Consider the following 26,422-nt stretch of genomic DNA (forward strand, 5'->3'; position numbering starts at 1 on the left):
TTTAATGTCCTCTTTGGATGACAATGTTTTCAGGTCTTCCTTAGTGATATTCAGCCCAGAGTCAGTGGGAGATTCATGTAGTTGTGCTGAGACCTGCTTCTTGTGAAGATCTAATGTATTTTCTATTTGCAGGTCTGCTGCCTTCAGATAATGGTTCAAAGTTGAAGATTTGAGAGGTTTTCCATTTTAGTTGCTCTTTTGCGGGGTATCACAATATATTGAGAAGTAGACTAATTAAGCACCCTCAGTCTGGTGAAAAAAAGTACACTGCTAGTTTTTCACAAAACTCAACTTTGTTTATCCCATGCTAGCGGAAAGTGGATTTAATGCATGAGTTCTATGGATTACAGTTACAATCCTATAGTTGCTCTTTAGAGGTCAGAACGAGTGGCTTCTATATTGGTGTTAGGGATTATAATATATATAGCCGTTTCTGTTTTGTAATGTAACAGGTCCTAATTTATTTTCTTTCCTATTTTATAGTCCTTAATGAAGCCTGTCATGTTTGGGCTCTAATAGGAGTATTTGCAGTTATTAATTTAATTTAATTTATTGAGGGGGAAGATGTGTGGAGATCCAAAATAAATCAAGCAGCTTGATCACCCCTGTTCTCGATTTTACTATATGTACAGGTATCTCATTAGGCTATAGGAGATTTACCTTAGGCCCGCGTCTCCCGCGTTAGGTGAGGCTTGTTTCTACTCTGGTCTCCTGTATTATTCTTGCCTGGGGTGATTTTCGGCTGCCTTGAGCCAGGCCCTGACTGATCGCGGCTCCTGGGTAGGTGCACCTGAGGCCCTTAGCAATCTGCGCGTTATACAGTGGCCCAAACCATTCCGTGGGGAGATCGTGAGAAAACAACTTGGCTCTTTGTTGCTCTGGTTCCCTGTAATCGGCTAACACCGTGCACCTGTTGGTTTCGTTTCAGTCAGGAGGAGCCGATGGAATCTTTTCCCTCTATGTTCTGTTACGCTGTTTGCAGGCCGCAACCAAGCCGGTATCAGAGTCTTCAGACAAGGTGATGCTTTCAAGTCATCAGATTTTAGCGGTTAGTTCTGGGACTCCTGTCTTTGTTTAAGATAGTTTTTTATTGATGTTTGGACCAGGAACTCAATAGGATAGACCCCAAGGAGAAATGTATCTACGGAGCCTAGTTAAAATGCGGCCATTTTCCTGCTTGGCCAGGCTCCGCCCTCATATATATTATTTTTTAATAAAAGAACTGTACACTTTATTTTGGGGGCAATGGGGGGACATTTATTCAATTATTCAGAGGTCTGACCTCTGGATAATTGCACTTATCTCAAAGTCCTACCACAAGCTCGCAGGAACATTAACCAGACACTTGTAATTACTGGTTATTTAAAGGGACACTGAACCCAATTTTTTTTCTTTCGTGATCCAGATAGAGCATGCAATTTTAAGCAACTTTCTAATTTACTACTATTATCAATTTTTCTTCGTTCTCTTGCTATCTTTATTTGAAAAATAAGGCATCTAAGCTAAGAAACCAGACAATTTTTGGTCCAGACCCTGCACAGCACCCAGGTTGTTCACCAAAAATGGGCCGGCATCTAAACTTACAGTCTTGCTTTTCAAATAAAGATACCAAGAGAATGAAGAAACTTTGATAATAGGAGTAAATTAGAAAGTTGCTTAAAATTGCATGCTCTATCTAAATCACAAATGAAAAAATTTGGGTTCAGTGTCCCTTTAACCTGAGCCTGTAAACGGGCAAATTTACCTCTCTAGCCCAGACTGTTGAATCTACAGTAATGCTCACAACAGTTATGATTACTAAAAAACAACACATATTTATAAATGTATAAAATAATATGGTGATGGCTGTCTAAGAAACTGCCTACATTTCACAACACGTGATATATGCTTTAATAATATGTGTAAACCATGTTTTGCTACAGCTGGTTTGGAATATAATGCACAATCCAACACTGCAATCAAAATAAAAAATAAAAGTAGGTCACATTGAATTGCATTAAATTATGAAGAATAATTATGACACTCACAAAGTGGATTAAGCATTGGAGAAAGCTTAATGTAACTTTATTAATAAATTATAGTTCATTTAGCAGAAACAAGCACAAGATCAGTGTGCTGTATAATTTCCTCTCCTCACCCAACAGAACTGTATAATGTTTTCAATAAGTTTTTATTTCGCTGTACCTGTCATATAAAACATGATTTGAAAAATGAACGCATATTAAAGGAAAAATAAGAAAAAAAATCTGATATTCAGTGCTGTGATTCATTCATTTTATAATATCCGGTGAGATTGTGATCATTTTAGCAAAAGTGAAAGTGATGTTGTATGATTGGAAAGAAATTGATTTTGTATCTCTAGTCTCATCTTTATTAATAATATAAAGATGCAAACAAGCATTTTCTTACTTAAGCAACCATATGAATCTATATATATATAATAGTGGAGAGAACAATGCTTTACTGAATTATTTAATGGTGCAAACAAAATATTAATGGGATCTACTATTGTTGATTTTTTTTTATATATTAGTTTTTTATTGAGGTTTTGCGATTTGAGCAACATACAAAGATCGCCTTGTAACATCAAGGACATATATAGCATTGTTTAAGGTATATTGACTAGTGATGTCGCGAACCTAAAATTTTGTGTTCACGAACAGCGAACGCGAACTTCCACAAAAGTTTGTGAACGGGCGAACCGCCATTGACTCCAATAGGCAGGCGAATTTTAAAACCCACAGGGACTCTTTCTGGCCACAAAAGTGATGGACTGTGGCATGCCGGAGGGGGATCCATGGCAAAACTCCCATGGAAAATTACATAGTTGATGCAGAGTCTGGTTTTAAGCCATAAAGGGCATAAATCACCTAAAATTCCTAAATTGTTTGGAATAACGTGCTTTAAAACATCAGGTATGATGTTGTATTGTTCAGGTAGTGTAAGGGTTACGCCCGCTTCACAGTGACAGACCAAACTCCCTGTTTAACGCACCGCAAACAACCGCAAACAGTCCATTTGCACAACCGCAAACTCCCCATTTGCACAAGGTTGGATACCAAGCTAGCCATGTCCCGTTCCTTGTCCTCACTGATGTCACTGCGCATGCAATCACTTCCTGGGGTAACAGAAAATGCTCCACCCACAAGATGCTCCTATTATATTACTGCACTGAGGATGCTGCCTGTATCTGTGTGTTTTGCTCCCTGGCCGGAGAGCACAGGGGACACCAGGTCGAGCTGCTGAATGAGGCTTCCGAGAAGAAGAAAAAGAAACTGAGAAATGTTCTGCAGAAACTGACCACAAAGAGAGAGGAGACTGAGAAAAGAGTCCAGAGTCTGCAGAAACACAGGAGAGGGGTGCAAGAGAAAGCAGCTGGTGTAACAGAGAGACTGACTGCCCTGATTAGGGACATCAGGAAACAGCTGGAAGACCTAGAGAAGCGAGTCCTGAGTAAGATCACCCGGCAGCAGGAGAAGGTTTTACTCACAATCTCTGATCTGATCCAGCAGCTGGGAAAAAGAGAACGACGAGCTAACCAGGAAGATTTGTCACATTGAGGAGCTGTGCAACATGACTGACCCATTAACTGTCCTACAAGAACAGGAATCACACAGAGATGAGATGATTGGTCGGTCCTCCTACTTCCAAGTTCCAATTTGGGGCACTGCGCGTGCAATCTAATGTGCCACCAGATAGGAGTGGTGTGTTAACTAGTACTATTCTTATCAGTTTAATCCTTGTTACGTGCCCTATCAGGGGACGTGTATATGGCATCGATTTTAGGAACCCGGAGATGATTTTAGGAACCGGGAGATGGAAAAAGATGCTTGGTCGGTCCGGCCACAAGATAGATAGATAGATAGATACATAGATTAGATAGATAGATCAATAGATGCAATAGATACATTTGATGATAGATACGATAGATAGATAGATTTGATAGATAAATAGATAGATTTGATAGATAGATAGATAATTTCTCAGACAGAGAATTACAAGACGGGCGGTCTGGGACCCATGGTAAGGTTCCCAGAGGCAGTTGCGGCGCCCGAGGCTCTGATTAGAACAGAGCACTCTGTGTATCTGCCCTCGGCCGAAATCGGAACATTCTTTAGCTTTCTGTCTGTCGGCCAAATGTCCGTCTGCCAAATGTCTGTCTGCCAAATGTCCTTCTGCATTTTGTCAGAGCACCGCGTGCAATCTACTGTGCCACCAGATAGGAGTGGTGTGTTAACTAGTACTATTCTTATCAGTTTAATCCCTGTTACGTCCCCTATCAGGGGACGTGTATATGGCATGTATTTTAGGAACCGGGAGATGGAAAAAGATGCTTAGACACCCAGTACAGGTCGTTCTCCTTCAGCCTTTTTTATACGAGGGTCCCCGACCCTCAACAGGCACGACAACATGAAAGACCCCATATGCCATTACTTCCTTTTGCACAATCGAGTGCAGCCTTTCACAGCCTTCTTATGTTTGTCTCTTTAATTAGGAACCCAGAGATAATTTTTAGGAACCAAATGTCCGTCTGCCAAATGTCCTTCTGCATTTTGTCAGAGCACCGCGTGCAATCTACTGTGCCACCAGATAGGAGTGGTGTGTTAACTAGTACTATTCTTATCAGTTTAATCCCTGTTACGTCCCCTATCAGGGGACGTGTATGTGGCATGGATTTTAGGAACTGGGAGATGGAAAAAGATGCTTGGACACCCAGTACAGGTCGTTCTCCTTCAGCCTTTTTATACGAGGGTCCCCGACCCTCAACAGGCACGACAGCATGAAAGACCCCATATGCCATTACTTCCTTTTGCACAATCGAGTGCAGCCTTTCACAGCCTTCTTATGTTTGTCTCTTTAATTAGGAACCCGGAGATAATGTTTAGGAAAAAGAAGCTTGGACACCCAGTACAGGTCGTTCTCCTTCAGCCTTTTTGTTCATGTTGTACCCTCATGTTCTCTAGTTTCACGGGACTAGGGATAAATCCAATTTCACAGCCTTCTTATGTTTGTCTTTTTAATTAGGAACCCAGAGATAATTTTTAGGAATCAGGAGATGGAAAAAGATGCTTGGACACCCAGTACAGGTCGTTCTCCTTCAGCCTTTTTATACGAGGGTCTCCGACCCTCAACAGGCACGACAGCATGAAAGAACCCATATGCCATGACTTCCTTTTGCACAATCGAGTACAGGTATGGCATCGATTTTAGGAACCCAGAGATAATTTTTAGGAACCGGGAGATGGAAAAAGATGCTTGGACACCCAGTACAGGTCGTTCTCCTTCAGCCTTTTTATACGAGGGTCCCCGACCCTCAACAGGCATGACAGCATGAAAGACCCCATATGCCATTACTTCCTTTTGCACAATCAAGTGCAGCCTTTCACAGCCTTCTTATGTTTGTCTCTTTAATTAGGAACCCGGAGATAATTTTTAGGAAAAAGAAGCTTGGACACCCAGTACAGGTCGTTCTCCTTCAGCCTTTTTGTTCATGTTGTACCCTCATGTTCTCTAGTTTCACGGGACTAGGGATAAATCCAATTTCACAGCCTTCTTATGTTTGTCTCTTTAATTAGGAACCCGGAGATAATTTTTAGGAATCAGGAGATGGAAAAAGATGCTTGGACACCCAGTACAGGTTGTTCTCCTTCAGCCTTTTTATACGAGGGTCCCCGATCCTCAACAGGCATGACAGCATGAAAGAACCCATATGCCATGACTTCCTTTTGCACAATCGAGTACAGGTATGGCATCGATTTTAGGCACGACAGCATGAAAGACCCCATAAGCCATTACTTCCTTTTGCACAATCGAGTACAGGTATGGCATCGATTTTAGGAACCCAGAGATAATTTTTAGGAACCAGGAGATGGAAAAAGATGCTTGGACACTCAGTACAGGTCGTTCTCCTTCAGCCTTTTTATACGAGGGTCCCCGACCCTCAACAGGCACGACAGCATGAAAGACCCCATATGCCATGACTTCCTTTTGCACAATCAAGTACAGGTATGGCATTGATTTTAGGAACCCGGAGATAATTTTTAGGAACCGGGAGATGGAAAAAGATGCTTGGACACCCAGTACAGGTCGTTCTCCTTCAGCCTTTTTATACGAGGGTCCCCGACCCTCGACAGGCATGACAGCATGAAAGACCCGATATGCCATTACTTCCTTTTGCACAATTGAGTACAGGTATGGCATCGTTTTTAGGAACCCAGAGATAATTTTTAGGAACCGGGAGATGGAAAAAGATGCTTGGACACCCAGTACAGGTCGTTCTCCTTCAGCCTTTTTATACGAGGGTCCCCGACCCTCAACAGGCATGACAGCATGAAAGACCCCATATGCTATGACTTCCTTTTGCACAATTGAGTACAGGTATGGCATCGATTTTAGGAACCCGGAGATGATTTTAGGAACCGGGAGATGGAAAGAGATGCTTGGACACCCAGTACAGGTCGTTCTCCTTCAGCCTTTTTATACGAGGGTCCCTCAACAGGCACGACAGCATGAAAGACCCCATATGCCATTACTTCCTTTTGCACAATCAAGTACAGGTATGGCATCGATTTTAGTAACCCGGAGATGATTTTAGGAACCGGGAGATGGAAAGAGATGCTTGGACACCCAGTACAGGTCGTTCTCCTTCAGCCTTTTTATACGAGGGTCCCTCAACAGGCACGACAGCATGAAAGACCCCATATGCCATTACTTCCTTTTGCACAATAGAGTACAGGTATGGCATCAATTTTAGGAACCCGGAGATGATTTTAAGAACTAGGAGATGGAAAAAGATGCTTGGTCGGTCCGGCCACGAGATAGATAGATACATAGATTAGATAGATAGATCAATAGATGCAATAGATACATTTGATGATAGATACGATAGATAGATTTGATAGATAAATAGATAGATTTGATAGATAGATAATTTCCCAGACAGAGAATTACAAGACGTGCGGTCTGGAACTCATGGCAAGGTTCCCAGAGGCAGTTGCGGCGCCCGAGGCTCTGATTAGAACAGAGCACTCTGGAATGTATCTGCCTTCGGCCGAAATCGGAACATTCTTTAGCTTTCTGTCTGTCGGTCAAATGTCCGTCTGCCAAATGTCCGTCTGCCAAATGTCCTTCTGCATTTTGTCAGAGCACCGCGTGCAATTTACTGTACCAACAGATATGAGTGGTCTGTCAAGTAATACTATTCTTATCAGTTTAATACCTGTTACGTCCCCTATCAGGGTACGTGTATATGGCATGGATTTTAGGAACCGGGAGATGGAAAAAGATGCTTGGTCGGTCCGGCCACGAGATAGATAGATTTGATAGATAGATACATAGATTAGATAGATAGATCAATAGATGCAATAGATTCATTAGATAGATATGATAGAAAGATAGATTTGATAGAAAGATAGATTTGATAGATAAATAGATTTGATAGATAGATAATTTCCCAGACAGAGAATTACAAGACGTGCGGTCTGGGACCCATGGTAAGGTTACTTCCTTTTGCACAATCGAGTACAGGTTGAGGATTGCCTTTTGTGCAAAGAAATTTCGGCCGGGTACCTTCCACTGTGGTGTCCCCTATCAAGGGATGTGTATATGGCATGGATTTTAGGAACCGGCAGATGGAAAAAGATGCTTGGTCGGTCCTACTACTTCAAATTTGGGGCACTGCGCGTGCAATCTACTGTGCCACCAGATATGAGTGGTGTGTTAAGTAGTACTATTCTTAGCAGTTTAATCCCTGTTATGTCGCTTTTTTTTTGTTTCGGTTTTGAAGCCACAGTGCAGCACCAGAGGCCAGAAAAATTAGGTATTGTTGCAGCCAGTTAGAAAGTGCCCTAAAACATTGCGGCTTGAACCCTAGTTGTTGGCGGATAAGTCACGCAAGTCATCCAGCATTCGAAGATAAAATACAGCAGTGTGTGGACCATTTTTAGCCCAAGGCAGCTCATCTCATCAGGCCTTTTTTACTCAAATGTATCGTCCAATGTCAGTCCCTTCGGGATCCATCCCTCATTCATTTTAATAAAGGTGAGGTAATCAAGACTTTTTTGACCTAGGCGACTTCTCTTCTCAGTGACAATACCTCCTGCTGCACTGAAGGTCCTTTCTGACAGGACACTTGTAGCGGGGCAGGCCAGAAGTTCAATTGCAAATTGGGATAGCTCAGGCCACAGGTCAAGCCTGCACACCCAGTAGTCAAGGGGTTCATCGCTCCTCAGAGTGTCGAGATCTGCAGTTAAGGCGAGGTAGTCTGCTACCTGTCGGTTGATTCGTTCTCTGAGGCTGGATCCCGAAGGGCTGTGGCGATGCATAGGAGTTAAAAAGGTCCGCATGTCCTCCATCAACAACACGTCTGGAAAGTGTCCTGTCCTTGCCGGCGTGGTCGTGGGAGGAGGAGTATTACTTTCACCTCTTCCCCTGTTAGATTCCCGTTGTGCTGTGACATCACCCTTATACGCTGTGTAAAGCATACTATTTAATTTATTTTTGAACTGCTCCATCCTTTCCGACTTGCGGGAATTCGGTAACATTTCAGTCACTTTATGCTTATACCGGGGGTATAGTAGCGTAGACACCCAGTACAGATCGTTCTCCTTCAGCTTTTTTATACAAGTTTCCCTCAACAGGCACGAAAGCATGAAAGACCCCATTTGCACAAGGTTGGATGCCGAGCAATTCATGTCCCGTTCCTCGTCCTCACTGATCTCACTGAAGGTATCTTCTTCCCCCCAGCCACGTACAACACCACGGGTACCAGATAGGTGACAACGCGCACCCTGGGATGCCTGTTGTGCTTGGTCTTCCTCCTCCTCCTCAAAGCCACATTCCTCCTCTGACTCCTCTTCCTCACAATCCTCTTCCTGCGTTGCCGCTGGTCCAGCAAGCGATGCTGATAAGGCTGTTTCTGGTGGTGATGGTGACCACAACTCTTCCTCTTCACGCTCATCTACGGCCTGATCCAGCACTTTTCACTGGGTACACTCCAGGAAGAAAACAAATGGTATGATGTCGCTGATGGTTTGTCACCTCCTCAAAAGGACGCATGAGCCTACAAGCATTGTGCATGAGCGTCCAGTAACGTGGCAAAAAAATTCCCAGCTCCCCAGAGGCTGTCCTAGCACCCCGGTCATACAAATACTCGTTAACGGCTTTTTCTTGTTGGAGCAGGCGGTCGAACATTAGGAGTGTTGAATTCCAACGTGTTGGGCTCTCGCAAATCAAGCGCCTCACTGGCAGGTTGTTTTGCTGCTGGATATCTGACAAGTGCGCCATGGCCATGTAGGAACGCCTGAAATGGCCACACACCTTCCTGGCCTGCTTCAGGACATCCTGTAAGCCTGGGTATTTATGCACAAAGCGTTGTACAATAAGATTACACACATGTGTCAACTTGCCAAATTTCAATGCCGCCACCAAATTACTTCCGTTGTCAGAAACCACTTTGCCGATCTCCAGTTGGTGGGGAGTCAGCCACTGATCCACCTGTGCGTTCAGGGCAGACAGGAGTGCTGCTGCGGTGTGACTCTCTTCTTTCAGGCAAGTCAACCCCAAGACGGCATGACACTGCCGTATCCGGGACGTGGAATAGTACCTGGGGAGCTGGGGGGGGGGGGGTGACGTTGATGTGGAGCAAGATGCAGCAGCAGAAGAGGACTCAGCCGAGGAGGTTATGGAAGAGGATGGAGTAGGAGGAGAAGAGGAGGTGGCAGCAGGCCTGCCTGCAAGTCGTGGCGGTGTCACCAACTCCTCTGCAGAGCCAGGCATTCCATGCTTGGCAGCCGTCAGCAGGTTTACCCAATGCGCAGTGTAGGTGATATACCTGCCCTGACCATGCTTTGCAGACCAGCTATCAGTGGTCAGATGGACCCTTGCCCCAACACTGTGTGCCAGACATGCCATTACTTCCTTTCGCACAATCGAGTACAGGTTGGGGATTGCCTTTTGTGCAAAGAAATTTTGGCCGGGTACCTTCCACTGCGGTGTCCCAATAGCTACAAATTTTTTGAATGCCTCAGACTCCACCAGCTTGTATGGTAAAAGCTGGCGGGCTAAGAGTTCAGACAAGCCAGCTGTCAGACGCCCGGCAAGGGGTTGACTTGGTGACATTGGCTTCTTACACTCAAACATGTCCTTGACAGACACCTGACTGTGGGCAGATGAGCAGATGAGCGGGAACTGCTCCGGAAGAGAGATGGATTGGTGGATGGTTGAGAGAGGGCAAGGAGCACAGCAGTGGTTGACGTGGCTGAAGATGCTGGACCAGGAGGAGGATGGCGGCTTTGAGTTTGTGTGCTGCTTGTCCTCATGTGTTCATCCCATAGGCGTTTGTGATGTGAGATCATGTGCCTTCGCAAAGCAGTTGTACCTAGGTGGGTGTTGGACTTCCCACGACTCAGTTTCTTTTGGCACAGGTTGCAAATGGCATTGCTGTTGTCAGAGGCAGACACATAAAAAAATGCCACACTGCTGAGCTCTGCGATGACGGCATTCTGGTGGTGGCAACAGCATGCGTTGATTGGCGTGCTGTCTGGCTGACCGCGGGTGCCGAAGCATGCTGTCTGACTGTGCCACTAGCTCCTTGCGACGACCTCCCCCTGCTTCCAACTCGTCTCCTCCTCCTGCTCCTCTCTGTCTCCCCATCTGAACTTTCCCCCTGTTCTTCTTCTCTTCTACCGAGAGCCCACGTGACATCCACGGACGCATCGCCATCATCAACCCCTTCACTTGTATCTGACAACTCAACAACGGAAGCAACGGCGGGTACAACATCATCATCATCACACTGTGCATTGTCCATGTCTGTAATGCTGCCTGACTGAGACATATCACAGTTATCTACATCCTCTGTCAATGATGGTTGCGCATCACTCATTTCTTCACACTGAGGTGTACATAACTCCTCTGACAGATCAAGTGAGGCGGCTGTGGTGCTAGTGTCGGTGGTGGCGGCAGGCGGGCGAGTGGTAAGTTGAGAGGTGCCCGAAGCTAGGCTGGAGGAGGATGGTGCGTCAAGGTTACTTTTCGTGTTCATGGTATGTGGCCTAACACTGAGCATTATTCTATGGCCAAAGGGATTCACAGCATCACGACCAAGACAGCCCCTGCGGGTTGGCCTGCCTCTGCCTGTCATTTTTTTTCCGATTAGTGCTACTATGCGTGCAAGCTACTGTGAGTGGGCACAGTATACGCTGTGAGCCTGACACAAAAAAACAGACTGTTGTTTCACAGTCAAAATTGTTTTTTGTTTTTTTTTAAATGTACACTGACACTACTATTAAACAAGATTATATGAGTGGTGGCACTGGTCAAGTGGGCACAGTATACGCTGTGAGCCTGACACAAAAAAGCAGACTGATGTTTCACAGTCAAAATAGTTTTTTTTATTTTTAAAATGTACACTTACACTACTATTAAACAAGATAATATGAGTGGTGGCACTGGACAAGTGGGCACAGTATACGCTGTGAGCCTGACACACAAAAGCAGACTTATTTTTCACAGTCAAAATAGTTTTTTTATTTTTAAAATGTACACTTACACTACTATTAAACAAGATAATGTGAGTATGGCAATGGACAAGTGGGCAGAGTATACGCTGTGAGCCTGACACAAAAAAGCAGACTGATGTTTCACAGTCAAAATAGTTTTTTTATTTTTAAAATGTACACTTACACTACTATAAAACAAGATAATATGAGTGGTGGCACTGGACAAGTGGGCACAGTATACGCTGTGAACCTGACACAAAAAAGCAGACTGATGTTTCACAGTCAAAATAGTTTTTTTTATTTTTAAAATGTACACTTACACTACTATTAAACAAGATAATATGAGTGGTGGCACTGGACAAGTGGGCACAGTATACGCTGTGAGCCTGACACAAAACAGCAGACTGATGTTTCACAGTCAAAATAGTTTTTTTATTTTTAAAATGTACACTTACACTACTATTAAACAAGATAATATGAGTGGTGGCACTGGACAAGTGGGCACAGTATACGCTGTGAACCTGACACAAAAAAGCAGACTGATGTTTCACAGTCAAAATAGTTTTTTTATTTTTAAAATGTACACTTACACTACTATTACACAAGATAATATGAGTGGTGGCACTGGGCAAGTGGGCACAGTATACGCTGTGAGTCTGACACAAAAAAGCAGACTGATGTTTCACAGTTAAAATAGTTTTGTTTTTTTTAGATGTACACTTACACTACTATTAAACAAGATAATGTGAGTGGTGACACTGGACAAGTGGACACAGTATACGCTGTGAGCCTGACACAAAAAAGCAGACTGATGTTTCACAGTCAAAATAGTTTTTTTATTTTTAAAATGTAAACTTACACTACTATTAAACAAGATAATATGAGTGGTGGCACTGGGCAAGTGGGCACAGTATACGCTGTGAGCCTGACACAAAAAAAGCAGACTGATGTTTCAGCGTCAAAATATTTTTTTTATTTTTAAAATGTACACTTACACTACTATAAAACAAGATAATATGAGTGGTGGCACTGGATAAGTGGGCACAGTATACGCTGTGAACCTGACACAAAAAAGCAGTCTGATGTTTCACAGTCAAAATAGTTTTTTTTATTTTTAAATGTACACTTACACTACTATTATACAAGATAATATGAGTGGTGGCACTGGGCAAGTGGGCACAGTATACGCTGTGAGCCTGACACAAAAAAGCAGACTGATGTTTCACAGTCAAAATAGTTTTTTTATTTTTAAAATATACACTTACACTACTATAAAACAAGATAATATGAGTGGTGGCACTGGACAAGTGGGCACAGCATATGCTGTGAGCCTGACACAAAAAAAAAGACTGATGTTTCACAGTCAATATAGTTTTTTTATTTTTAAATGTACACTTACACTACTATTAAACAAGATAATATGAGTGGTGGCACTGGGCAAGTGGGCACAGTATACGCTGTGAGCCTAACACACACGCTGGCAGTGGCAGGCTGGCCTGGCAACTGCAATTAGATTACACTAGCAGACTGATGTAAAAGTTGTTTTTTTTTTTTAAAATTTACACTACTGTTACATCAGATATGACTGGTGGTAGCACTGAGAAAGAAGGCACAGTATATGCTGTGAGCCTGACACACAGGCTGGCAGTGGTAGGCTGGCCTGGCAACTGAAATTAGACTACACTAGCAGACTGATATAAAAGGTTTTTTTTTAAAATTTATACTAATGTTACACCAGATATGAGTGGTGGCACTGAGCAAGTAGGCACAGTATATGCTGTGAGCCTGACACACAGGCTGGCAGTGGCAGGCAGGCAACTGCTATTAGATTACACTAGCAAACTGATGTAAAAGTTGTTGTTTTTTTAATTTACACTACTGTTACACCAGATATGACTGGTGGTGGCACTGAGCAAGTAGGCACAGTATATGCTGTGAGCCTGACCCACAGGCTGGCAGGGCAGGCTGGCCTGGCAACTGAAATTAGATTACATTTTTTTTTTAAATTTACACTAATGTTACACCAGATATGAGTGGTGGCACTGAGCAAGTAGGCACAGTATATACTGTGAGCCTGACACACAGGCTGGCAGTGGCAGGCAGGCAACTGCTATTATATTACACTTGCAGACTGATGTAAAAGTTTTTTTTTTTAATTTACACTACTGTTACACCAGATATGAGTGGTGGCACTGAGCAAGTAGGCACAGTATATGCTGTGAGCCTGACACACAGGCTGGCAGTGGCAGGCTGGCCTGGCAACTGAAATTAGATTACACTAGCAGACTGATGTAAAAGTTTTTTTTTTTAAATTTACACTACTGTTACACTAGCAAACTGATGTAAAAGTTTTTTTTTTTAAATTTACACTACTGTTACACCAGATATGAGTGGTGGTGGCACTGAGCAAGTAGGCACAGTATATGCTGTGAGCCTGACACACAGGCTGGCAGTGGCAGGCTGGCCTGGAAACTGAAATTAGATTACACTAGCAGACTGATGTAAAAGTTTTTTTTTTTAATTTACACTAATGTTACAGCAGATATGATTGGTGGCACTGAGCAAGTAGGCACAGTATATGCTGTGAGCCTGACACATAGGCTGGCAGTGGCAGGCTGGCCTGGCAACTGAAATTAGATTACACTAGCAAACTGATGTAAAAGTTTTTTTTTTTTTTAAATTTACACTACTGTTACACCAGATATGACTGGTGGTGGCACTGAGCAATTAGGCATAGTATATGCTGTGAGCCTGACACACAGGCTGGCAGTGGCAGGCTGGCCTGGCAACTGAAAGTAGATTACACTAGCAGACTGATGTAAAAAAAAATTAAAAAAATTTACACTAATGTTACACCAGATATGAGTGGTGGCACTGAGCAAGTAGGCACAGTATATGCTGTGAGCCTGACACACAGGCTGGCAGTGGCAGGCAGGCAACTGCTATTAGATTACACTAGCAAACTGATGTAAAAGTTTTTTTTTTTAAATTTACACTACTGTTACACCAGATATGACTGGTGGTGGCACTGTGCAAGTAGGCACAGAATATGCTTTGAGCCTGACACACAGGCTGGCAGTGGCAGGCTGGCCTGGTAACTGAAATTAGATTACACTAGCAGACTGATGTAAAAGGTTTCTTTTTTTTAATTTACACTAATGTTACACCAGATATGAGTGGTGGCACTGAGCAAGTAGGCACAGTATTTGCTGTGAGCCTGACACATAGGCTGGCAGTGGCAGGCTGGCCTGGCAACTGAAATTAGATTACACTAGCAGACTGATGTAAAAGTTTTTTTTTTTACACTAATGTTACACCAGATATGTGTGGTGGCACTGAGCAAGTAGGCAGAGTATATGCTGTGAGCCTGACACACAGGCTGGCAGTGGCAGGCTGGCCTGGCAACTGAAATTAGATTACACTAGCAGACTGATGTAAAAAAATGTTTACAAAATTTACACTAATGTTACACCAGATATGAGTGGTGGCACTGAGCAAGTAGGCTCAGTATATGCTGTGAGCCTGACACACAGGCTGGCAGTGGCAGGCAGGCAACTGCTATTAGATTACACTAGCAAACTGATGTAAAAGTTTTTTTTTTTAAAAATTTACACTACTGTTACACCAGATATGACTGGTGGTGGCACTGAGCAAGTAGGCACAGTATATGCTTTGAGCCTGACACACAGGCTGGCAGTGGCAGGCTGGCCTGGTAACTGAAATTAGATTACACTAGCAGACTGATGTAAAAGGTTTTTTTTTTAATTTACACTAATGTTACACCAGATATGAGTGGTGGCACTGAGCAAGTAGGCACAGTATTTGCTGTGAGCCTGACACATAGGCTGCCAGTGGCAGGCAGGCAACTGCTATTAGATTACACTAGCAAACTTATGTAAAAGTTTTTTTAAATTTACACTACTGTTACACCAGATATGAGTGGTGGCACTGAGCAAGTAGGCACAGTATATGCTGTGAGCCTGACACACAGGCTGGCAGTGGCAGGCAGGCAACTGCTATTAGATTACACTAGCAAACTGATGTAAAAGTTTTTTTTAAAAAAATTTACACTACTGTTACACCAGATATGACTGGTGGTGGCACTGAGCAAGTAGGCACAGTATATGCTTTGAGCCTGACACACAGGCTGGCAGTGGCAGGCTGGCCTGGTAACTGAAATTAGATTACACTAGCAGACTGATGTAAAAGGTTTTTTTTTTTAATTTACACTAATGTTACACCAGATATGAGTGGTGGCACTGAGCAAGTAGGCACAGTATTTGCTGTGAGCCTGACACATAGGCTGTCAGTGGCAGGCAGGCAACTGCTATTAGATTACACTAGCAAACTTATGTAAAAGTTTTTTTAAATTTACACTACTGTTACACCAGATATGAGTGGTGGCACTGAGCAAGTAGGCACAGTATATGCTGTGAGCCGGACACACAGGCTGGCAGTGGCAGGCTGGCCTGGCAACTGAAATTAGATTACACTAGCAGACTGATGTAAAAGTTTTTTTTTTTTAATTTACACTAATGTTACACCAGATATGAGTGGTGGCACTGAGCAAGTAGGCACAGTATATGCTGTGAGCCTGACACACAGGCTGGCAGTGGCAGGCAGGCAACTGCTATTAGATTACACTAGCAAACTGATGTAATTTTTTTTTTTTAATGTACACTACTGTTACACCAGATATGACTGGTGGTGGAACTGAGCAAGTTGGCCTGGCAACTGAAATAAGATTACACTAGCAGACTGATGTAAAAGTTTTTTTTTTTTTTTAAATTTACACTAATGTTACACCAGATATGAGTGGTGGCACTGAGCAAGTAGGCACAGTATATTCTGTGAGCCTGACACACAGCTGGCAGTGGCTTAGCAGGCAACTGCTATTAGATTACAAAGAAAAAAAAACAAAAAAAAACGACTGATGTATCCCTAAAAAGGGCTTTTTGGGGTTCTGTCCTTACAGCAGAGATCAGATGAGTCCTTCAGGACTGTATTGGACACTGAATACACTAGCCTAGCTATCAATTTCCCTATTAAATTAGCAGCAGCTACACTGTCCCTCCTGTCACTAGCAATGCAGCTTCCGAATGAATCTAAAATGGCTGCTGTCCATGAGGTGTAAGGGTCTGGGAGAGAGGGTCTGCTGCTGATTGGCTGGAATGTGCCTGCTGACTGTGAGATACAGTAACTAGGCTTCTTAAACCGCTATTTTATTATACTATAGCTTAGGTGGCTGACTAATCGGGGTGGCTGAGCCTTCTATAATAGAGCAGAAAAGTAGTTTGAGGAGTGAGAATAGAGTAAATGGTAGGCATACAGGGATAATTAAATTTAATAGCAGAAATCCATGGCAGGGTATAAAAACTATTTGTTGGTCAACTAAGTTATGCACAATATACTACTTAGTCTATTTGCTCAATCAGGGCCAAAACTAGTATAGGACAGTGAGGAAAATATATCGCTTAGCACCAAACTTTCAATAACATTAAGAAAACTTTGAGGTAGAACTTGACTGTCTCTAGGTGAATATAGGAGATGTAGGCGAGGCATTATAAACATCTAGGATCTTGTGTATATAAGTTCGATTCACTCAGGCCTGGCTCTATACTAAGGGCTATATATAGTTAATTAGCGTGCCTTGGCGCTTCCTGACCTGTGATGTAAAAGCGCAATGGTACCTCTAAATATGTCTGGGTCAATGTATACAATAATGCTAAACAAAGATATATAGATATAGCTAGTGCTGTGCGAGTAATTACATCCCATACTGTAAAATATGTGTCCCCAAGCTGATATAGAAGGCAGTAGTAAGATAAAAGAACACATCTTCAATTGAGGTTAAAGCATGCGTAATTTGGTACCCTGACATATAAGCTTTAAGCAGACATCAGAAACATATTGATAGGGTGTAGTATAGATATACAACAATAACCAGACCTCTAGGGAGGTGAATATTAAACAAACCAACATTAGTTCAATTCAATAGTCATATAGTATACATTCAATACATCTTGAGGAAATAAAGTAGGGCCGAGTTAGAACCAAGGAGCTTTTAAGCTAACTAGTGAAATTGTTAAACCCTCATGGATCCCTTATGTAAGCTGGGTATAAAACCTCTAGGAGATACTGAGCTGGAATCATAAACGTAACCTATGATGTTATAAAATATGAAGATCTATACAAAAAGAGAAATGGGCTATAATGTAGCTATTAGAATGTAAGTATACATGTACAGCATCCACATTTTGGAAAAGCATAGTATCTGGGCTAGTAGGGAATAAAGCTATTGTATAATATACATTAATAGATACATGCCTAAAATCAACAGAAATAAGTCGTAAATGGTATATACCTATACAAATCTTGAAGACCTATACAATTAGTCTGGAGTAAGCACATATACATATAAAAGTGAACAACAGCCGATGAACTTTGATTATACATAAATATATAAAAGAGTTTTCGCAGTGTTCTTAACAGTAATAACATTTTACATAATAAGGCTAAACTACACTAACAAACTATGGTTTAAAAGAGATATTGTGTTATAGCAAGCTAACACCTAGATTTGGAGTTCTACGTTAGCCGTCAAAAGCAGCGATAAGGGGTCCTAATGCTATAGGACAGTGAGGAAAATATATCGCTTAGCACCAAACTTTCAATAACATTAAGAAAACTTTGAGGTAGAACTTGACTGTCTCTAGGTGAATATAGGAGATGTAGGCGAGGCATTATAAACATCTAGGATCTTGTGTATATAAGTTCGATTCACTCAGGCCTGGCTCTATACTAAGGGCTATATATAGTTAATTAGCGTGCCTTGGCGCTTCCTGACCTGTGATGTAAAAGCGCAATGGTACCTCTAAATATGTCTGGGTCAATGTATACAATAATGCTAAACAAAGATATATAGATATAGCTAGTGCTGTGCGAGTAATTACATCCCATACTGTAAAATATGTGTCCCCAAGCTGATATAGAAGGCAGTAGTAAGATAAAAGAACACATCTTCAATTGAGGTTAAAGCATGCGTAATTTGGTACCCTGACATATAAGCTTTAAGCAGACATCAGAAACATATTGATAGGGTGTAGTATAGATATACAACAATAACCAGACCTCTAGGGAGGTGAATATTAAACAAACCAACATTAGTTCAATTCAATAGTCATATAGTATACATTCAATACATCTTGAGGAAATAAAGTAGGGCCGAGTTAGAACCAAGGAGCTTTTAAGCTAACTAGTGAAATTGTTAAACCCTCATGGATCCCTTATGTAAGCTGGGTATAAAACCTCTAGGAGATACTGAGCTGGAATCATAAATGCAGTGTAGGGCTTAGTATAAGCCTGGAGCAGTCTAAGGGTTAAGGCTGTAGGAGAGTGGGTTAGAAGAGAGAGGGAAGGTGCTGGGTGCAACATTGTTGCAATTTAGGGTAGGCCCCTCCTTACCAGTAGATAAGCCAAGTTCTCCCTTGCAACTTCCTCTTCTTCTCCGGATCCTGGCTGAAGCAGTTTTTTCTTAGCAGTTCTGTCATCACCAGTGCAGCTATGCATCGTTCCAGGCGTTCTACTCTGCCTCCCAGACGTTACCAGTCGGAACAGGAACCTCCTGCACCTGCAAAAGAAAAAATAAAGATAAGTGTTCAATCTATTTCTGAGGATGATTTAGATATCATTCCCCCAACTCAATATACTACTGTTGTGTCAGCCCAGGTTCATAATGTGGAAGAGCAGGGACCTATTGATATTGAGTTAGCTCAGGAATCCCCCAGACCTCAAGCATTGCAGACCCAGCAGGCTAATTTACCCCTTGATAGTGTACAGGCCTCATTTCTAAGTGCTGTACCCCCTGCTGCTATGTCAGCAGTTTCTGACCTATTGAAAAACATAATATCCGCTATGGCTGCAGCCTCCCCAGGGCCCAGTGTGACACCAGCTGTTTTCCCTCCTGATCCTTCTAGTCAGGATCCGGATCCTGCTTTAACTACCCCCAGCAGGCATCGCCCTTTCACACCTCTCATTGAGGCACCACACGTGGCAACACGCGGTCCCCAGCCCGGCCAGAACATGGCCCCTGTAACGGCCCCTCAGCCCTCAACACCCGGACTTGCCCCTGGTCGCACCATACCCGAGGCCCATGCCATCCCAGGGCCTATGCTGCTCCCCCCGGGGCCTAGCGATCTCCTTCGCCAGCCGCGTGGTCCGGGTCCGACTTCCGGTGTCAACGCCATGTTAGTGACGTCACCGGAAGCGGACATCGGCACTTCCGGCTTGGCAGATTCCCGCGCGGTCGCAAGGACATCGGCTCCCGGGGCAACGCCACTTGCAGGTGAGCACCGAGAGCCGTCCTTGGCCGTTGGCGGGTTATCAGTGGGGGGTCGGAGGGGCATTAGCAGCGCAAGCAAACTGCGCAAGCGAACGGCACATTTGAACGTTAATCCTCAGGGGCATCAAAGGGGTCGCTCCATCATAAGAGGTAGTACCAGGCAGATAGCCAGTGATAGGGGTAGGGGGACACGCAGAGTTAACCCTTCCAGGGCAATGAGGCCATTACAGTTTATACAAATGGGAGATAACGCAAATGCCGTTCAGCAGGCCGCTCCCGATATTATTAACCCACACAGGGCTGATAGTGGTTTAGTGCAAGCGGCCGCTCAGCCGCATGATATTGTGTCTAATAATAGCCTGCATGTGAATCAAGGCAATGTTCAAAGTATGCATGTTAATCAAAACATTGAGCATCATTTACCGTCTCATCATTTACCATCCCCCATTGGTGTGAATGCGGCTTTGAATGGTGTGAACGTACAAGCAGCTCCTCAGGGATATAATACACCCCTGGTTGGCATACATAATGCGAATGTGCAATCTTTAAGCCAGCTACAACATCCCATTATGTTAGGCATACAAGGAGTACAACCCCTTGATCAGGGTATCCACTCCCCCATTGCAGCCACGCAGGGCGCTCATGCACACTCATTAAACCATGCACAATCAATAAGCCAGGCATGCCATAACCCTATTGTAGACCAGCAGGGTGTGAATGCTCAGACATCTGCGAATGGACAGTCAGTGAGTCAGGGATTTCATACACCACTTCATATAGCTCATCCACCCCTTGCTACTGATAATCCAGACACATCCATTGGGCAAAGTGCTCGCCAAATTCTTTCTCTTTTGCAGGGGGCAATTGGATCACAAAGTGCAGCAAAAACACGGACCAACACTGCCACAGTCATGAGTGGGGCGGATGCAGGAGTAACAGGCAGCATTACAGCAGGAGCAGCAGCCACCACTTCCACTGCACAGCAAGGGTCTTCAGGACTCGCCCTCCAAAACCAGCCAGCAGGCCAGCCCGTTTCCAGCATGGGTCAGGGACCTCCTGCCATTAGTCACGGTGAGAATGCTTTATTTACACACAATGACCATTCTTCCTCTGACTCATCCTCTTCTGACTCAGGGTCTGAGACTGACTCTTCCTTGGGTTTACAAGGGGCAGGTCAGAAGAAAATGTTTAGAATGATTAAGAAAATTTTAAAGAGGGGGGTCAAGCCAGATACTAAGCAGGACAGCGCCAGTAACACCGCCCCGCAAAACCCATCTACAGAGGTGCCAGCTGAACCTCTCCCTACCAGGGCCATCTCCGAAAGGCGAGCAGCCCTTTACGGGGACGCAAGCCCAGGAAAAATATACTCATTGCATAGACACCTGCGCAAAAAGGTGGTCAGTAGAATCCACCGTGGAAAATATGTTAATATATTTGACCTTTCGGTGGAGGCGTATAGGCAGAGAGAGAGGAGCGCTGAGGGAACAGGGCCTAAAAAATTTAAACGCCCAGACACTTTTGATGAGTGGCTCCAGTGCTTCAGGGTTTTTTCCTCCTGTTATATCGAAAAGTACCCCTCCCAGAGTTTGCCTATCCTAAAATACACGGACACTATTCACTGGATTCAGCGTAATCACAGTGAAGGTGTGTGGAGGGAATATGATGCTGAGTTCAGGAGGAAAATGGCAGGAAATCCTTCCCTGACTTTTGACTCTACTGATAACCAGTTGTGGCAGCGAATGGACCCAAAAGGGGGTGCACCCGCTGCTGTAACTTCAACTCAGCAATCAGCGCAGCAGTCCTTTCGCAATACCAGAAGCAGGAAACGGGGGGGAACCTGCTGGCCCTTCCAGGACAAAAAATGCGACAAGGGTAGCGCATGCACCTTCAGACATGTCTGCAGGTACTGCTCTGGTCCACACCCTGGCAGTGACTGCATCAAGCGAAGGGACCAGACCAATAAGCCCCCTTCAGCAAACTTGGGCCAGAAAGGCGGAAACGCCAATTAATGTACATGCCATGGCACCATGGTTGTGGGCTTACCCAGACCAGGCGGCGGCACGTATGTTATGGGAGGGTTTTTTTTTCATTTGGTTTTCATATCCCCACATTTAGGCAAATCAAGGGTAAGAGATTTAATAGGAACCTTATTTCAGCATACCAACACCCCCAAGTAGTGAGGGATAAAATTAATAAAGAAGTGACTTTAGGGCGAATGGCGGGCCCCTTTGCTGCCCCACCTTTACCTGATTTGGTCATTTCCCCGTTGGGGGTGGTTCCCAAGAAAGAGCCAGGGAAGTTTCGCCTCATTCAGCACCTGTCGTACCCAAAAGGTAGCTCAGTCAATGATGCCATTGACCCCCAACTCAGCTCGGTGCGCTATCAATCCTTTGATAGCGCACTAGACCTGGTCAGGAGGGCGGGTCATGGTGCTCTATTGGCGAAACTAGACATTGAGTCGGCATTTAGGCTTCTTCCACTCCACCCCTCAGTTTTCCATCTAATGGGTTGTAAGTTTGCAGGTGTGTACTACGTGGATCGCTGCCTGCCCATGGGCTGCTCTTTGTCATGCGCCTTGTTTGAAGCGTTCAGTAGTTTCCTTCATTGGGTCGTAGCTTCAGAAGTGGGCAGCGATCCCATAGCACACTACCTGGACGATTTTCTCATTGTAGGGAGAGCAGGCTCCGATGATTGTTTATCCACAATGAACATCATGCGCAGCGTCATGAGACATTTCGGGGTGCCCCTAGCAGAGGACAAAACGCAAGGCCCCGCGTCCTGTTTAGTTTTCCTGGGAATCGAAATCGACACCCAGGCTCGGCTCTGTAGGTTGCCACCTGATAAAGTTCAGGGCATGCTTGAGGCGGTCAGAGCGGCAGTCTCTAATGCAGTTATTTCCCTGAAACAGTTACAATCCCTGTTAGGTTTGCTTAATTTCGCTTGCAGAGTTATCCCCATGGGTCGGGTTTTTAACCGTAGACTGGAAAGACAGCTTAGTGGTAGGTCAAACCCGAAATCAAAGATAACCCTAGGGAGTGAATTGCTGGCTGACCTGGTAGTCTGGGAACAGTTTCTCACGCGATTTAACGGGATTCGGGTCTGGCGTACCCCTCCCATGTCTAGCCAGTTACTGCACCTTTTCACTGACGCAGCTGGATCGCACGGTTACGGGGCCTATTTCCAGGGAGAGTGGAGCGCGGAGCCCTGGCCGGAGTCCTGGGCCCCGGCAGGCCTTACTCGAAACCTGACTCTCCTGGAGCTATTCCCCGTGGTCTTGGCGGTCGAGCTGTGGGGTGGGAAGTTGTCGAACGGGACTGTTGTGTTCTGGACAGACAACATCAGTGTGGTCTTTGCGATCAATAACTTGTCAGCCACCTCAGCAAAGGTCATTACCTTGCTGCGCCACCTGGTGTTGCGCTGTCTGGACCTTAACATCCAGTTCCAGGCCCGTCATGTCCCGGGCGTTGACAATGTTGTAGCTGACGCCCTGTCACGATTCGAATGGGCGACATTTCGCAAGTTAGCCCCCACAGCTGCAGCCGTGGGCTTACGCTGTCCTGATTTCCTTTGGCAGCTCGTCCTTCCTGGATAGCCTTACTGCCGTTGGTCCGCTCCTCCTTAGCACCATCCACTTGGCACGCCTATGCCCGCATGTGGTCTGAATGGGACAATTTCTGTGCGTCCAGGGGAGCCGACGCTGCTCAGGGGTCTAGGGACAACTTACATGATTGGCTGGTGAGTTTGCATGCCTCTGGGGCCCGTCAGGGGGCAATACAATCCAAATTGGCCGCCCTCTCATTTTTCTATAGGGCATTAGCCATTCCTGACCCAACCAATTCCTTTTTTATTAGGCAGGTGATCAAGGGTTGGGGCAGATCGCAGCAGCGGAAAATAGACACGCGCGAACCCATCACCCGCGACCGCCTGGAGCGTTTGCTCTTGGCGCTCGACGTGGTCTGTAGATCAGATTTTGAAGCCCTACTCTTCAAAACTGCGTTTAATCTGGCCTTTGCCGCCGCTCTTAGAGTTAGTGAGGTAGTAGCACCCTCCAAGCAGGCGTCTGGGGCAGGTATACAATTGCAACATGTTAGAGCTGCCCCTGATTCCTTACTTCTTTTTCTGCCGCGATCAAAGACAGATCAGGAGGGTAAGGGAACCTGGATCCCCGTTCACCCTCAGGTGAACAGCGCATGCTGCCCGGTTAACTGCGTTAATCTTTACCTGGCTCAAAGGCCGCCTGGCCCGGGGCAATTCCTGGTCCATGCGGACGGCAGATCCCTTTCCAAATTTCAGTTCGGTAGGGTCCTAAAATTGGCGGCAGTCCAGGCGGGGCTGGACGCTAGCAGACTGGCCCCGCACTCTTTTCGCATAGGGGCCGCGACGAACGCTGCGCAAGCGGGCTCCTCGTGCGAGGACATAAAACGTATTGGGCGTTGGCGGTCCAATTGTTTCAGAACCTATGTCCGTCCAATTGTTTAATGTTTAGATGTTAATTCAGGATACTAAAATGTTTGTCTCCACAGGCACTACCCCCGGGGTGAAGCGAATCTGGATTGTGGGCCACTCCTTTGTCCACTGGGCCTCCCTACGCTGTGCGTCCCTCCCATTTGGCCAATCCCTAGGTCTCCCTACCAACAAGGCATCCGTTAGGTGGTTGGGTGATAGGGGGATGTGCTGGCCCCAATTAGCAGGAACCATATCTGAGGCCCTGGTACGCTGGGGGAAGCCTCACATTATTATTCTTCACCTAGGGGGTAATGATGTGGGGGCCATACCAGTTTTACAGTTGATTAAGGTTATGCAGGCAGACATTGGGTGGCTAAGAGTACGCATCCCGGGGGTCATGATAGGGTGGTCCCATATAATACCCCGTCTCCACTGGAGGCATATGTCGGCCCATACGGCGGCATACCGGGTTAGGAAGAAGATCAATGCGTCTGTAGCGAAAACCGTCACTGGGTCAGGTGGCTTCGTGGTACGGCACGAAGCCATTTCGGCTGATAGAACCGAGCTATATAGAAGGGATAAAGTTCACCTTTCTGATGTGGGGCTGGATTTATTCATAGGGGACATTCAGAGAGCTCTGTTACCCCTCCTGTAAATCGGGTTGTGGGTTGGCGGCAAGGGTACCATTAAAATGCTTCCTTGTGGCGGGAGATCCTCGGTCCGGTTGCGCAGGAGAAGGTCGCTAGGGGTGAGTGATGGCCAGACTTCCGGGGAGGAGGGTAGGCCCTCACGTGCACGTGACGGTAACCCTCCTTCCTCCCTTTTGAGGGATGGTCACGTGATCTCTGCAACCCCTCAGCGTCATCTCCTTAGGGCAGAGACCCCTCTGCTGCTGTTCCCGTTGGGCCGGTGATCTCCTGCTGTTCTGGGTAGCTGATCTCTATGCCGCCATATATATTTTCAGTTCTATCAGTTCTATCTAGTTTGTTAGGTTAATAAAATTTTATGGCCTGTGACGGTCACAAAATTTTTCCCATAAAAAGTTTGTCTGTGGTTATTTCGCACTACATTCTCATGTACATAGTTATTTAATTAAGTTATGTTAAATCCTCTCCTCTGTGAAGAAGGATCCGGTAAGCATTTAATCCCTTAATGCAGTGTAGGGCTTAGTATAAGCCTGGAGCAGTCTAAGGGTTAAGGCTGTAGGAGAGTGGGTTAGAAGAGAGAGGGAAGGTGCTGGGTGCAACATTGTTGCAATTTAGGGTAGGCCCCTCCTTACCAGTAGATAAGCCAAGTTCTCCCTTGCAACTTCCTCTTCTTCTCCGGATCCTGGCTGAAGCAGTTTTTTCCCTCCCTCCCTTCCCCTTTTGTAATGTTTTAATGATGTTGTATTTTTGACGGCACCTTAATGGCAGGGCTATGGCTACTCACCCTAGGCCCAATAAGCCATTACTGTAGGATATGGATCTCCTCTCCCTGTTATGCGGTTTACACGGCTTGGTAACAGGGAATCCTTATCTAGGTGGAAGATCTTCTTTCACCCTGGCGGCGGGAGATCCTCGGTCCGGTTGCGCAGGAGAAGGTCGCTAGGGGTGAGTGATGGCCAGACTTCCGGGGAGGAGGGTAGGCCCTCACGTGCACGTGACGGTAACCCTCCTTCCTCCCTTTTGAGGGATGGTCACGTGATCTCTGCAACCCCTCAGCGTCATCTCCTTAGGGCAGAGACCCCTCTGCTGCTGTTCCCGTTGGGCCGGTGATCTCCTGCTGTTCTGGGTAGCTGATCTCTATGCCGCCATATATATTTTCAGTTCTATCAGTTCTATCTAGTTTGTTAGGTTAATAAAATTTTATGGCCTGTGACGGTCACAAAATTTTTCCCATAAAAAGTTTGTCTGTGGTTATTTCGCACTACATTCTCATGTACATAGTTATTTAATTAAGTTATGTTAAATCCTCTCCTCTGTGAAGAAGGATCCGGTAAGCATTTAATCCCTTAACGTAACCTATGATGTTATAAAATATGAAGATCTATACAAAAAGAGAAATGGGCTATAATGTAGCTATTAGAATGTAAGTATACATGTACAGCATCCACATTTTGGAAAAGCATAGTATCTGGGCTAGTAGGGAATAA

At 44.9% G+C, this 26,422-nt stretch overlaps 1 protein-coding gene across 2 annotated transcripts; it reads left to right on the plus strand.

The window, feature by feature from the left end:
- Positions 1–18,879: 18,879 nt before the first annotated feature.
- On the plus strand, positions 18,880–26,174 carry LOC128648733 (mucin-17-like). Of its 2 annotated transcripts, XM_053701562.1 has the most exons (3): positions 18,880–20,913; positions 23,417–23,577; positions 24,366–24,513. In XM_053701562.1, exons 1-3 carry the CDS (start codon positions 19,065–19,067, stop codon positions 24,381–24,383), a joined length of 2,028 nt encoding a protein of 675 aa, XP_053557537.1. In that variant the 5' UTR covers positions 18,880–19,064; the 3' UTR covers positions 24,384–24,513. The 2 variants fall into 2 exon arrangements, with proteins under 2 accessions (XP_053557537.1, XP_053557536.1); XM_053701561.1 differs by lacking the exon at positions 23,417–23,577 and having other exon boundaries at positions 18,881–20,913; positions 24,366–26,174.
- The last annotated feature ends 248 nt before the right edge of the window (positions 26,175–26,422 follow it).

The sequence above is a fragment of the Bombina bombina genome, chromosome 2, assembly GCF_027579735.1.
Source record: "Bombina bombina isolate aBomBom1 chromosome 2, aBomBom1.pri, whole genome shotgun sequence".
Classification (NCBI taxonomy): Eukaryota; Metazoa; Chordata; class Amphibia; order Anura; family Bombinatoridae; genus Bombina; species Bombina bombina.